We start from the raw sequence: 14,600 nt of genomic DNA on the forward strand, positions 1-14,600 counted from the left end.
CTCATAAAAATTACAAATGTGAAGACACATTAATTATGACACATTTTTTTAAAGGCATTCTTTTCTTTCAAAAATGTCATATCTTTCAAACCACATATCTGTATCACCCTTCTGTATGTCTATTCATTCTTTTTCCACACATATCAAAATATATACTTATTAAATAACAAATTATTGCCTCTCACTCTCTTATCTTTGTTTGTCTTATTCCAAAATCACTCTTCACGAATTTGGAATGCTTCCACATCAAGTAATATCATGTAGAAAAAGTTGTTTGTTTTATTAGGCCATTATTTTCTTCACTCTCTTCAATATGTCACTCCATACTCAATTCATGACATTTCTCACTACTCGATACACTCTCCCATAGTATATTTGTTCAAATCTATGTCCTTCTTAACATACATATCAATATAATACACTATCTTCCACCATTGATTTGATTTGTCATTCACAAGCCCCTTAACTTACAACTCACGAATTTCCTTATTCAAACTACAATCCAAACATCATTCACTTCCATTGTCATTCAATTCTTGTCACAATTATTTTTTCTCTTCTATTTAATCGATTGGTTCATTCCTCACAAATACTACTCGAAGCTCACTATCTTCATATATACTTTCAAACTCGTTCCTCCTCACTCAACTTCCTTTTGCAATGGCTTCCTCCTCAAACTCTGCAATCACTGTCGTAGATCTACGGTATCCAGATCTTTTCCACTTCTACAACTCCCTTTGTTCTCGACCCATTCATGAAGGAAAATTGGTTCACTATGAAGACTTCATGCTATTTGACCTAGACAGCTATCTCCCCGAACTCAAACACCTACTAGGATCTTCATCCCAAGCTGCCTACTATCCTGAACTAGTTCGACTATTCTATACAGATTTTTCTTCTGATCATGAACAAACTACCATCACCACCAAAGTACACGGACGCCTAATGTTCTTCGATGCTTCCGACCTAGGAAGAATTCTAAACCTTCCTTCCACCAGCACAGACCTCAACAACATAGTACCACTCGAACGATCGGTACTTCGAAAAATTTTTCTCTGCACCAACTGCTCACAACTTCCCTGACACATGAGGAATCTCCAACCTCATGCTCAACTGCTTGCCCAGATTCTTCTCCACAATATCTATCCCAAGCCTCCACGCAAGGGATTAGTACCAAGAAAAATCTCTCTCCTTATCTACGCATTTTTTTCTTCCACTCCGATAAACTGGTCCAACATTCTTTTTGACCTTTTTCTTCGTTATCAAAAATTCAAGCCTCTTCTTTTCAGGTGTTTTATAACTCCCATTCTAAAATAGTTTAAAGTACCCCTTCACAACGAAGTTATCCTCCATCCCTCTCAGGTCCTCGATGCTACTTCCTTCAATCTCAGATCACTGCACCTGCCCGGCTCTGATGAAGATGCTCCAACATCCAACAACTTATCTTTTAGACTGTACTAACTGTACTTTATTCGGTCTGTATTAACTTTTCATTACTATTGGTCTGTAATAACTCTCTTACTCTGATCCCTTCCTTTTTGTCTATGACAAAGAGGGAGAAAACCTGTCTCCATTATTGGAGAAATACTCTCTTTAAACATTTTTAAATCTTTTAAAATATTATTATTTCCATGCGTAATGTCTTTTTGACAGAGGGAGCAAATTTTGTCATCATCAAAAAGGGGGAGAATGTTGAGAAACTCTGTTTTGATGTCACATAATATGATACACTGTCGGATTTGATTTTATATGATATGATAATATGTCCTCTTGAAAAATGTTATATTATGACTGAATATGTTTTGCCATAAATCTAACGAGTATTTGATGCAAGGATATCTCACCCAAAAAGGATGGAGACTTCCTGTTCAAGTACAACTATAATGCAATCATACTCCTTGAAGAAAAAGCTTGATGAGCCATGCATTCCTAAAGATCAACTGAAGAGATCGACTACCTCAAGATGAAGATTTTTTCTTCTTTAGAGTCATATGTAACAGAACCTTCAGGAACATGCATGTTGCATATTACATACTCATTCATAAAAACTATATCATAAAAATATACGATAGTTTCAAAAAGCTCCTTTTTGAAAACTAATAATTGTACCTTCTTACAACCCTTTATGAAAAATGTATTTTGACATGATTTCAAAATGTAATAATTGTACCTTACATCATATACAAGACAACATGAAACTGTACAAATAAATATCTCAAAGCACTCATTGTACTTACACTCATTTAAAGTAAAGAAGTACTTATGTACCTCAAATCATTAATTAGGATAAAGACAAAACTACAATCCAACGTTCAATGTACTATTGTAAGAAATAGATTTTTTTCATAAAATATGTATTACCTAAAATATTACAACGACTAGTGTACCCCATATTTTACTTTTATGAAAAAAGGCTTTCTCAAATTTCTCTAAAGATGTTTTTGAAATGACATAACATTTCACATCTCAAAAAGGCTACGATTTCAAAAAGTAACGACTACTTTTTTAAAGCTATATAAACACACTCAAATAAACTATTCAACATGGAATGGATTGGACATGTGAGCTTACAACGAGAAAAATTCCTATTCGATATTTGAAAAGAGAGCCTTGAAAAAGAAAGAGAAAAAGAAAAGAAAGAGAAGAGAAAAAGTCAAGTATAGCTCTTTGACAAAGAGTATTCTCTGAGTGACAAACAGAACATTCTGAGAATCCTTCATTCGTGCATTCATATCATTCTGAAGGTTCTATAGGAAGTATTGTAACTCTGTTATTCACTATTTTCCTTCTTTGTTGAAAGAAGTAGACCTCTGTGAAAGATGGTGTTGCCCTTCTCTGTTGAGAGAAGAAGACCTCTGTGAAAGAGGGTGTTGTCCTTCTCTGTTGAGAGAAGAAGACCTCTGTGGAAGAGGGTGTGCCCCTTCTCTGTTGAGAGAAGAAGACCTCTGAGGAAGAGGGTGTTGTACTATTTATTCGGTGACTCGGATGTTATAGTGGAAAGCTCAAGTGGTTTGCTTGGGGACTGGATGTAGGTCTGGGTATTGATCGAACCAGTATAAATTCTGTGTTTTATGTGTTGTGCCTTATTGTCTGATTATTTTATTTTATCGATCTTTATCGTATTTCACTATTCACCCCCCCTCTAGTGGAATTTCAAGTACAAACCTAACCATCCAGTTATCTCATTAGGCCAATGCTTTAGGGCTTTTTATTTTATAGAGAAAGCTGGGGTCAGGCATAACCCTATCAGCTATACAACTATACCATTGATATTGAAACTTGCAACGTCCCAACACAAAGTGACGTGCACTACCTGCTCCTGCAACGACCCATGCTTTCGGGCTTTGAATAGCAACACGTGTATAAGACCTGACACTACACCATTTCCCAACCTGGGAATTAGAATCAGATCATCTGGTTTAAGAAAATTTTCCAAATTGAGAAAAAAATTCTTTGAGTCAACTAAACAACTCTGTATGCCAAACAGACAATCTAGTCCGAGCTGGATTATGTTGATCACATAGTTCGACCACTTTTTAACTTTCGTGTGAAGATTAGATCACAAACCAGATCTTTTAGGTGAATCGACTACCAACTGATAGCGTGTTTCTTTTAAACTTTTTTTTCTCTAATTACATTGACTACCAACTGATAGCCAGCAAGACCCAAATGCAGTTTCTTTGGGTTATAAATTTGAGTATTTTCTCAAACTCCTATTATCAACCAACAAGCAGCAGTTGGCTGTTTCCAAAGTTTGCTTTCTCGATAAAAAACTGCAATAACGTTGAGCATTTTGTAGCACTTTTAATCACTATTTGATGGATAGAAAGATCATCTAAAACAATCCAAATTATTGGTGAATATCAGTTGTGCACGTCTAGGTTTTGGGTGAAAACCAGTGGCGAAGCCAGGAGTTTTTCGTTGGGTGGGCAGACCTCGGGTCTCGGGGACAATGCTATGGTCTTGAAGGACGATCCATTTATTCTGATCAATGGCTGAGCCAAAAAAAATTGGTTGGAGGCACAGTCGTTGGTGAAGAGATAAAACTTAAATAAGTCTTTGAATTATATTGAAATCTATTGGTTATCAATGTAAAAAAAATCAACAATATTTATCACAATATGCTCAAATCATTTGAGATCAGTCTTGCATACATTCAGCTCAAATAAACAACAAGGAACCAGAACATTACGCTGCTTTCCGAAAGCAGCTTCTAAAGCTTAAAATGCACAATCCAGAACCCGTTGAATGCAGATTCAAACTCGGGGAGTGACAGACGCGGATCCAGATTAGGTGGAAGCTTAGGGTGTATGTGATACCGCTGCCACGGGAAGACATAAACGTGTCAGCACCACTTGCTGATTGCTGTCCTGGGCGAGTGCTCGCCACCTAAAACAAACTGCATCTAAATGACAACATACCACGGACGATAATATCCAGAACAGATTGCTGGATTAAAAGTAAACATACACTTATTTTCTGTTTGTCACACACCAGACAAATTAAAATACACATAGCGGTAGGCATTAGCATACAAGAGTTAAAATCAGATTCTTTGTTTCTTTACGAAATATAGCTGGAAGCACAGTATTTTTTTTTTCAGTTTCAAATTCTAGGGTGGGCGACTGCCCACCCATGCCCACCCCTGGCTCCGCCACTGGCGAAAACCCAGTTAAGGTACACCGGTGGCTGGCCATAAAATGGCCCTCCCTGTTTTTGTAATTTCTTTTTCTTTTTTCTTAATTTTCCGTGACCAAAAACTGGTTTCTGTCACCCAAGCAGCTTTTAAAGCTGATTTTGGCAAACTTGGTTTGCTAAAAACCTAGTTTTTAGGCAAAACCAGGTTTTGCCCTTGTCATGCAAACAGCCCGTGTGTGTCTTTTGGTGGGAGATAAGCAGACATCCAAAAGGTGAAGCCACATTTTTTAATGTAACACTCATGTAGACTAAACCATCAGCTGGCAATTAGAGCAGGGATGTAAACGGGTCCGGGGTTAGAACTAGGTATTGACCTAATCAGATTCAGATGGAATAAGATAAAATTGAATCCTTATCCGACTTGTTTAAAAACCTATATTTCAACTTAATCGTATTTGGGTTTTAATCGGACTCAGGTTCAGGTTTGAATGCAAATCTCAATACCAAACCTGAATCCCATAATTAATTGAATCCCAATTTGGCCAGAATCTAACTAATCAGATTTAAATTCAGGTTACATCCCACCTCTTGACATCCCTGAGATAGAGCAAGGAGAAGGGAGGGAACAAGGGTAAAATATATTGACAAGCTGAGGTGGTATCCCATGTGGTACGCAGTGTCAAGCTGAAGGCTCAGGATCGAATCCCTATGCCACATGGAAAGGCTGTTGTTCTGGTAGGGGTCCACCTAACCCCAGCTTGCCTTTCATAAAATATTGGCTACTAATGAAGGTTCCAAACTAATGAGTAGAAATTACTTTTTAATTAAAAATTTTCTGATTTTTTGTAGATGAAATGTTTAGGGTATGATCTACATGGTTTGTTTAGTAGAAAACTTGTTTTGAATAATGTGATTACAACACACACGCATATATATATATATATATATAATGTTTGCTACTGTTCTAGTTAAAAATTGCAATATTTTTATTTTTTCAATTTTTTGTATATATGACCCTTTAGATGTGATCTATATATTAAGTTTAATAGAAACTCACCTTTGCATCATGTTTTTCTAACACATGTTAGATTTTACAAGTGTTGAAAAATCAACAGCCTACAATATACTAAAATTTCAAACTTCATAGAAACCTATTTTTATGTTGAAAAACTATGATCCAAGGGTAGATTTCTACTATTTTGACCACGCTGAATAGATCCATGAGGCCAGATTTGGTCAGAATAAGCTCCCCTATGAGTTTCAACTAAGGGGTTCCTTACCCACGAGAAAAGCATATGCTATCCCATTATATATATATATATATGAGAAAATATAAGGTGATTCTATATGCAGTGGTACACTCTTGTTTGTAAGGATCTATCCATCAAATGGTATATCTAACCGTAAATATATGATTAACATGATTAATTTTATATTAGAAGGTTTTATCATGTCTAATACATCATAAGATATCATATATATATATATATAGGGTTTAAATTTTAGTATAATTGTTTATACCTACAATTTAGTTTGGTTCTCACAATACGTGTTGTTTTGACACAATCTAACCACATAGATGTCTTCAACATGCTCAATTTTGTAAGAATTAACTCTTAAATCATGTTTTTTTGTTGAAAAAATATGTTTTTATGAGTCGTCATAGCCGCTGATTTTTGGATTGTTAGTAAAACCTGTGTACAGGTTTGATTCTACAAAAATCATTTCCACTAAACAAAACATGTTGATCACATCTACGATGTTAGATGTAAGAAAAAAACACCAAACAAGGAGGTTTTGACCCATTTAATAGGTCGTTTGTACGTGTAGGGGACTGTAGCAATTGTTAACCCACACATATATATATATATATATATATATATATATATATATATATATAGAGAGAGAGAGAGAGAGAGAGAGAGAGAGAGAGAGAGAGAGAGTTGATGAGGATATGCAAAATAAAATGTACAAAATGGGTTTTCAAGTTTTTTTTTACCTTTTTTTCACAAAACCAACCATTGATTTATTAGAAATCAGCACATCAATCATGTTTTTCTGATGAAAAGTTATACCTTTTCGAGTCTTGAATATTTATAAAAATTTTGGGTCATTGATTTTTAAAGCCTATAAACCCTTACCCACGTTTGATCACAAAGGATTCACCGGTCAAGCCTGAACATGTCTGATAAAAGAGGTAAAGATCTGATTACTTAAAAAAAAACGTGGAAAAGTTGCAGGCCTAAGACATGAAAATGTCTACCAAAGTAGAACATCCCAGGTGGCAGTGGGGAGAAGGTGCTGGCCCCTTCATCCCAAGTTCGGACGTGTGAGTGGCTTTTGCCATTGATTGGATTTTGTAGAATTTCTCAATGCCCTGACTCGACAAAGTGGCCAGCTAGTAGCTTAGAAACAGTGAAACCAGTAAAAGAGTCGACCTCGAAGAGTTCCTTCAACTTCTCATCGCAGGTAATTCTCCTCTTGTCAACAGGATCCTCTTTGAAAAGAAATGTCGTAAGAAAAATGAATTCAAAGCAAGTAGAGAAAATGGTATGCATTTATGTACTTTTATAATATATAGTCAGTTTCGGATCAGAACTTATACTTCAAAATCGGATTCAGTATCGGGTTAAACTATCCGATCCAGAGACGTTTGCAACCCTAGGTAGTTGGAGCCCCACCGCTTCATCCGTTTCCGCATCGCAGCTCGACGGCCACAGTGGTGCCTTCTCTCTATCTATCTCTCCCTCTCTGTAAGTTTGATCCCTTCTCCTCCTCCTTTTGCTCGTCAGCTTGCTGTTGATAGTCTGCGAGTTTCGGATCCGTCTTATTTCACCTTCCCTGTGTAGTTTTTTGCTCTTCCGCTCCTGCTTCTTCCCCTTCTCTTATCTGCAGTAGTGGCAATCTCGGTTGGTTGTTTATTGTGGGGAATAGGGGAGGGATCTTGAGGATTGCATTCGAGTTATTCTGATAAGGTTGGGGTTGTGAGGTTGGTTGGTGAAAGAGTAATCGATCTGAATCCGTGTGAGATTTGTCTAAGAGGGTTGCCCTCATCTTTTTTCTCTTTTGCTTGTTCATCTTCACTTATGGCTGATGTTTATTGTCTTGAGTGTTTAACCATTTCTTCAGCGCGGTGTTCGTGTGATTTGAGGAACTGGGTACCTCTAATTTTTCGTTGGTTGCTTTGTATTTGATCTTATGCATTGATGTGCGCGGTGCATTCGGTCGCGTTACGTTGAGATTTTTTGATGGCAAATTTGGTGGATTGTTGTTCTATTTATGATCGTAGATGGTGGTAGAACGCTCGTTGTCTTTGGATTAAGCTCGTGCTCGAGCAGCTCAACTGGGTATTTGTAAACATACAGAGGGGTCGTGAGTCTCTCACAAAGAGATTCATCTCTTGGTAATCTTGATTCAAATGAACTATATAAAAGTCCTTTAGGTATAAAAACAAACGCATTGTTCACGCTTATTGCACAAAACTGGAGCAATATTTAGTCGGACTCTAGTTATGTTCTTGGAAAGATCTACCAGAAGCATGAGCTTCTGTCGTTTAGGGCTGCACAGTGGGTTGCTTGAGTTGTATAAAGTTCCGAGAATCCTAATTTGAAACCTTGAAAACCAGGTTAGGGGAATCATTAAGGTCTGCAAAATCTAACAACCCCGTGATGGGAATTGGCTGATGCCTTTCAGCTCACCAATTTTAATTTTGTTGGTGCTACAGAAAGGGTCAGTGTAGAGGTGTTCAAACTAACTGTAAATCTCTTTTGCTTCCCACTTGGTGGAATTAAGTTTCAAGTAAGATTGCTTCACATCACTACACGTTTATATGAGTTTATATTACAAAGTTAGAAACAAGTCGATCATATTCTAGTTATCACATGGTTAATGTAAATTGATATCAAGTAAATATTGTTTGACCTATTGAAAAAATTGGAATGTTAGGGTTCAGATGTCTACCTGATGTACCCTGTCCAGATAACAGGACAGTGGTTACATGTATTCTGGCACTTGATATGAATATTCAAACAAGTGTCTGAGATGGCTGAACATGTCTTGACTTCATGTTCAATGTTAACAAGTAGTCACATATTCTAGTATGATTGTCACGTCCAATGTAAATTGGTATCAGGTAAATATTGTTCGACCTATTGAAAAAAATTGGTATGTTAGGGCTCAGATGTCTACCTGATGTACCCCGACATACCCTGTCCAGATAACAGGACAGTAACATATATTCCATCACTTGATATGAATATTCAAACAAGTGTCTGAGATGGCTAAACATGTCTTGACTTCATTTATGTTTGCATCTTAGTTTTTGACTTGATCCACTTTTTACAGTGTTGTGTGCATTGCTTTCAATGTGTTTCTTAATTATCATGGATATTAAGTTTGTACATTGAGCATATCCATTTAGCATTGTCCGATGATGCGGCAGAGATTTAAACCATTCTATCATTTCTTGGTCAACAGATTCTTGCTATTGAGGTTTGCTGTTTCATCTAGCCTAACATGTTACTTTTTTACTGTTACTTCTAACCTAATTTTGTCAATTATTATTCTTTATTTGATGCTTGGGCAGTGAATTGAGGTCAATACAATGGCGTTGGGCATGATGAAGCCATTGAAACATGGTTTGGAAGAACCACAAGAACAATCTCATAGGATAAGGATTACTCTTTCTTCCAAAAGTGTAAAGAACCTTGAAAAAGGTATCAGGTGGTTTTGTTTTGCTTTTATTGTTGTTAAGGAACTTCCATGTTCTGTTGTTTGCTGGAAATCAAATTACATTGGTTGGAGTTGTTTTATTTCTTGGTTTGCTTACATCCACAGTTTGTGCTGACCTTGTCCGGGGTGCAAAGGACAAACAACTGAAAGTTAAAGGACCAGTAAGAATGCCTACAAAAGTGTTGCATATAACTACTAGAAAGTCACCATGTGGTGAAGGTATACTTTTATTCTGAAGCTATCACATATTGGGAAAAATTTTCATCTCTTTGGCAGCTTCATGCAAAATAATTTAAAGATATGGAAATATAAAAATCATTTTTATTGGACTTGTATATTATAAAGTTGTATACTGCATTATAATTGAGGCTGCTATCTACAAGATAGCTACTTATATATAATGTAATGTAATGCATCATGCAAGAGCAAGTTAATGATAGTGCTATGTGCTATATATCCTTGGAGTTGATTATTATGAATATGTTTTTTTCCTGTTTTTATGGAGTAAAGTTGTAAGGGCTTTATTAGAACACTGCTCTCATTTATGTTTTGGATTTGAGTATGTTGTTTACCCTAATAATTTTATAGCTAGCCATACTACATGAATGTGCACATTGTTGGATATAAATGAAAGGGTTGTCGTATCCAACATTCGTGAAGGTCATTGTTTACTGTTAAGAAATGTAATATTATGTATCTCAATTGGGGTAATTCCCAATCATGTATTATGATTGATATGTGTATGAGGGCAGTTATGTAACTAGACCCTCCATTCTGTTGTTGTCAATGTAAGAGGATCATATTGGTCCATGTTTAGAGTTGAAAAGTAGGGTTGACCCCTATATGTTGTATCTCTATTTTCTTTGTTGCTTAATGAATACTTCTAGTTTTCTCTCCTTTCTTCTTTGTATCTCCTTGCTTAGTTGAGATCGAATATTTACAAAGTCAGTGTGCAACAATTTGCAGAGGAAGAAAATTCGTTGTGCTTTGCTTTCCACAAGATGTGGAAGGAACATGCAATTGGAATTTGCTAAAAACTTGAAACGTACAATGAAACTTCAGTGTTTAGGAGTTTGGTTTTGTGCTTTTAGTTCTTCTGTTGATTAAATTTGTATCTTTTCCTTTTTCTGGGTTTTGCCCAAGTTTATGCTTCTTTCTCATATGTACTTCCCTGTTTGACTGCACATGTCCAGCTGGTGACAATTTTATATAACCAATTGGTTTTTCTCTTCAGATGAATTAATCAAGATGTGATCATGTTAATATTTGTTGTCTGACACCAGGTACCAATACTTGGGACCGGTTCGAGCTGCGAGTCCACAAAAGGGTCATTGACCTTGTAAGCTCATCAGAGGTTGTAAAGCAGATTACATCAATCACCATTGAACCTGGTGTAGAGGTTGAAGTGACGATTGCAGATCCATGAGAGATTAGTATCTCATTGTTTGTATTTTTCTTAGCCTACTCTATAAATTTAGTAACGATTGAAGGATTTGAAGAGAGCCATTTTGGGGTTTCACTTTTATTTTTATTTTTGCTAGTAAACTGACCTTCCAGTTGGAAACTCTGAAGTATGAAGTTAGAGTCGTTCGTTTTTCTATTTTGATAGTTTTGAGGATTGGCTACATTGATCTTTTATTTGGTTTTGGCATCTGTAGTAACTATTGGGCTGTCGAATCAAATTTCAAATCTAAGATTACTCCAAAAACTTGAAAGTAGTTAGTGCTGTTTGGACGTATTAGCTTTCTCTAAAGTGGAAATGAATCTATTCTCTTCAATTTGCAATTTGTTTGGAACTTTACCGTTATCCATGTGGACAACAAATTCTTTCTTTTGTGACTTCTTCCTTTGCTAATGGCGCATAAGAGGGATCAATTTCCTGTGAAACCTGACCAAGTTCATGAACTACAATGTTGTAATATTTTCAAAGAGACTCTGGTATTGCAAAGACTTCTCAAGGCCTAGAAGGTGGGAGTGCTATAAAAAGACCTGGAAAATGTGTTAATTAGGTTGGACAAGATGCATGGCTCCAAAGGCTGGGAAATATGATGAGCCGCTCATTGCTTAACTTGTATTCAGCTTGCAAAAAGCTCGTTCACTAAAAAGGTGTTTGCTTCAACTCGTCTTGTGCGCTCATTAACAATAGATGGTTGAAGTGTTTGGCTTAAAATCTATAATTTTAGAGTTTAGATCCTATTGCTTAGAACCTCGAAACAATGTATTTATTTTGTAAATGAGTAAATTCGAGTTTGGCTGAGTTGGTTTATAGTTTAAATTATATTAGTTTCAGCTTTGAGAAAATATATTTTTGTAAAGAAGCCAGCTCAAACTTGGCTTGTTTAGCTCAGGCGGAGCCACATGGGGGCTAGGGTGGGCACGTGCCCATCCTGACCTGAAAAAACCGCCTTATGGTATTGATTCAGGGTGGTTTGTGCCCACCTTGACCCGGAACTCTAAAGAGTGGCGGGGGTCAGGGTGGGCACCATCCGAGCCTGACCCTCCAGGGGAAAGTGCCTCCTCCCCACCCGGCTCTCTCTCCCTCCTGTGTTTTCGACTCCTCGGACGTTTGATGAGTATATTTCCTTGTCCGGTGACTTTCTCCGGTGCAGCCCTTGGAAGGTGACTCTCTCTCTCTCAAGTCCCAATCTTGTCGTCGGAATCCAGCAGGCATGGGGCGGTCGGCACTCCATCTTTTTCTTGTGCTTCTTATAGGGTTTAGGACTTTAAGATTTTTTGGGTTTTTTTCTTTCCGATTAACAATTGGGTTTTTTATTTTGTTTTTGCAAATGATATGAATGCAAAATTAGTTTCTATGTTTTTTATTTTTAATCAACATTAAATATGACTGATGATTTCACATGCTTGATTTTAATTTAAAACTTAGAATTTAGTTTTTTTTTTTTTTCAATTAGCATATATATGTGAATGATGTTTGTTTAGGATTTAGGTTTTTTATTTAGTTTTTATTTTTTAAATAGTACAAACAATGAACATTTCATTAGGTTTTAGCTTTTTTTGTGTTTTTTTCTTTTTAATTAGCATTTAGGCATTTTTGTGTTTTTACATTTTGATCAATATTAAACTTGATTCTATATGTTTGATTTTAGTTATAATCTTAGAATATTTGGATTTTTTTATTATTATATATATGAATGATGTTTATCAAGATTTAGGGGTTTGGATTTAGATTTTATATTTAGCTTTTTTAAATGGCATGAGTACTTAATGAAGTTTTAGGTTTTTTTGCTTTATTTTTTTCAATTAGCATTTAGGTGTTTGATTTTGGATTTTTAGATGATGTGAATACTTAATTAGGTATTTTAGTATTTTTATTTTTAATCAACATTAAACATGATTTCACATGCTTATTTTTAGTTAGAAACTTAAAATTTTAGATTTTTTTTTCAATTAACATATATGTGAATGATGTTTGTTTAGGATTTAGGTTTTTGATTTAGTTTTATTTTTTAAACATCGTGAACCATGAATATTTTATTAGGTTTCAAGGTTGTTTGTGTTTTTTTAAATTAGCATTTAAGCATTTTTTTTTTTGTTTTTATATTTCAATCAACATTAAACTTGTTTCCACATTCTTGATTTTAGTTATAAACTTAGAATTTTAATGTTTTTTAATTATTATATATATAAATGGTGTTTGTTAGGATTTAAGTTTTATATTTAGCTTTTTCAAATAACATGAATATTTAATCTTGTTTTAGGTTTTTGCATTTTTTTAATTAGCATTTAGGTGTTTGATTTTGTTTTTTTAAATGAGGTGAATACTTAATTAGGTATTTTAGTATTTTTATTTTTAATTAACATTAAACATGATTTCACATACTTAATTTTAGTTAGAATATTAAAATTTTAAGTTTTTTTTTCAATTAGCATATATATGTAAATGATGTTTGTTTAGGATTTAGGTTTTTCATTTAGTTTTTTTTTTTAGATAACATGAACCGTGATATTTCATTAAGTTTTAGGTTTTCTTTCAATTAGCATTTAGTTATGTGTTTTTTCGTTTCAATCAACATTAAACTTGATTTTAGTTATAAACTTAAAATTTTAGTTTTTTTTAATTATTATATATATGAAGGATGATTGTTAGAATTTAAGAGTTAGATATATGTTTTTTATTTAAATTTTTTATAGCATGAATATTTAATCAAGTTTTAGGCTTTTTATGTTTTTTTTTTTTGCTTTTTATTTTTCATTTGTGCCCACCCTAGTTTAGATTCCTTGCTCCGCCACTGCCTCAGACTCACCATGAGCTTCAGCGCAGCACAACTCACATAAAAATGAGATGAACTTACACCTGTTAGATAGGTTCGACTCCGTTACCAGTCCTAACAGTCCCAGCCAAAGGAAAGGGTTGTGTATGTTCGCCCCCGATGATTCACTGAATCCCACGTCCGTGTTCGGGGGATCGAATGAGCGCCACGTATTCATGCACATGGGGCTCGTATTCCCGTGTATGTTGACATAACTTTGCATCGGACTCTGGTGATGTTGCAAAGACTTAATCACCCTTACTTGCTTTTCTTGCCCTGAAATGACGGTTCGAGGAAATGACAAAAATATCCTCCATTCAAAAGTTGTGAAACGACGGGTGGGGAAAATGACAAAAAAGCAGAAATTCCAGAAAGTTTGATGTTAACCATTTAAAGTGGAGACGTTCGCCTGCGCCATCTGCTGTAACAGTGCTCCTATTATCAACGTTCCAGTGTTACAAAACATTCCAGTGTCTTCTCTTCATTACTGCTGTCGTTAGGCATCATGGAAGAAAGCAATGATTCACAAACATTCCAACCAGTGCCATCAAGGCACAGTGAGTAGCTTTTCATCTCATCATGCTATCGATGAAGAAGGCACGTCGTCTTGTGTGCCATTAAGGCATTGTTTGGTTATTGCAGGTAGATCTTGTTATTACGAAGGTTGGAAACTTATCGATATTTGTAAGACGCTGGGACCTGTTGACAAGAACGCTTGTTTGCAGATTCTAGGAAGGGCCTCTACCCCATCAGGTATCCTACAGTCACTCATCATATGCATTGTATATCAAACCGCTGTATTAGTAACAGACTCTCGTTTTTGTGAGATACATTTTTGTTAGTTAATATCGATTTGTTTGCTATTATGTTCAAGTTCTTCCTTATCGATTTGTAATTTATTGTGCGATATATTTATCGACCTTTTAGATAGTATGTTTTTGTATCGTCGAGTTATAAGTT

The 14,600-nt window shown here is 35.4% G+C and overlaps 1 protein-coding gene across 1 annotated transcript; it reads left to right on the forward strand.

The window, feature by feature from the left end:
* The first annotated feature begins 7,335 nt into the window (after window positions 1-7,335).
* LOC149835089 (small ribosomal subunit protein uS10y-like) lies at window positions 7,336-11,154 on the forward strand. Its single transcript, XM_090010396.1, has 4 exons — window positions 7,336-7,391; window positions 9,224-9,353; window positions 9,475-9,588; window positions 10,653-11,154. The coding sequence occupies exons 2-4, from the start codon at window positions 9,242-9,244 to the stop codon at window positions 10,793-10,795; spliced, it is 369 nt and encodes a 122-aa protein (XP_089866522.1). The 5' UTR covers window positions 7,336-7,391; window positions 9,224-9,241; the 3' UTR covers window positions 10,796-11,154.
* The last annotated feature ends 3,446 nt before the right edge of the window (window positions 11,155-14,600 follow it).

This window comes from Nuphar pumila, chromosome 6 (assembly GCF_984573655.1).
Source record: "Nuphar pumila chromosome 6, dmNupPumi1.hap1.1, whole genome shotgun sequence".
NCBI lineage: Eukaryota > Viridiplantae > Streptophyta > Magnoliopsida > Nymphaeales > Nymphaeaceae > Nuphar > Nuphar pumila.

Coding starts and splice junctions, on each gene's coding strand:
- LOC149835089 (XM_090010396.1), top strand. CDS start 9,242: ATGGCGTTGGGCATGATGAAGCCATTGAAACATGGTTTGGAAGAACCA. Junction 9,354..9,474: donor TGTAAAGAACCTTGAAAAAG/GTATCAGGTGGT, acceptor TTACATCCACAG/TTTGTGCTGACCTTGTCCGG. Junction 9,589..10,652: donor AAAGTCACCATGTGGTGAAG/GTATACTTTTAT, acceptor GTCTGACACCAG/GTACCAATACTTGGGACCGG.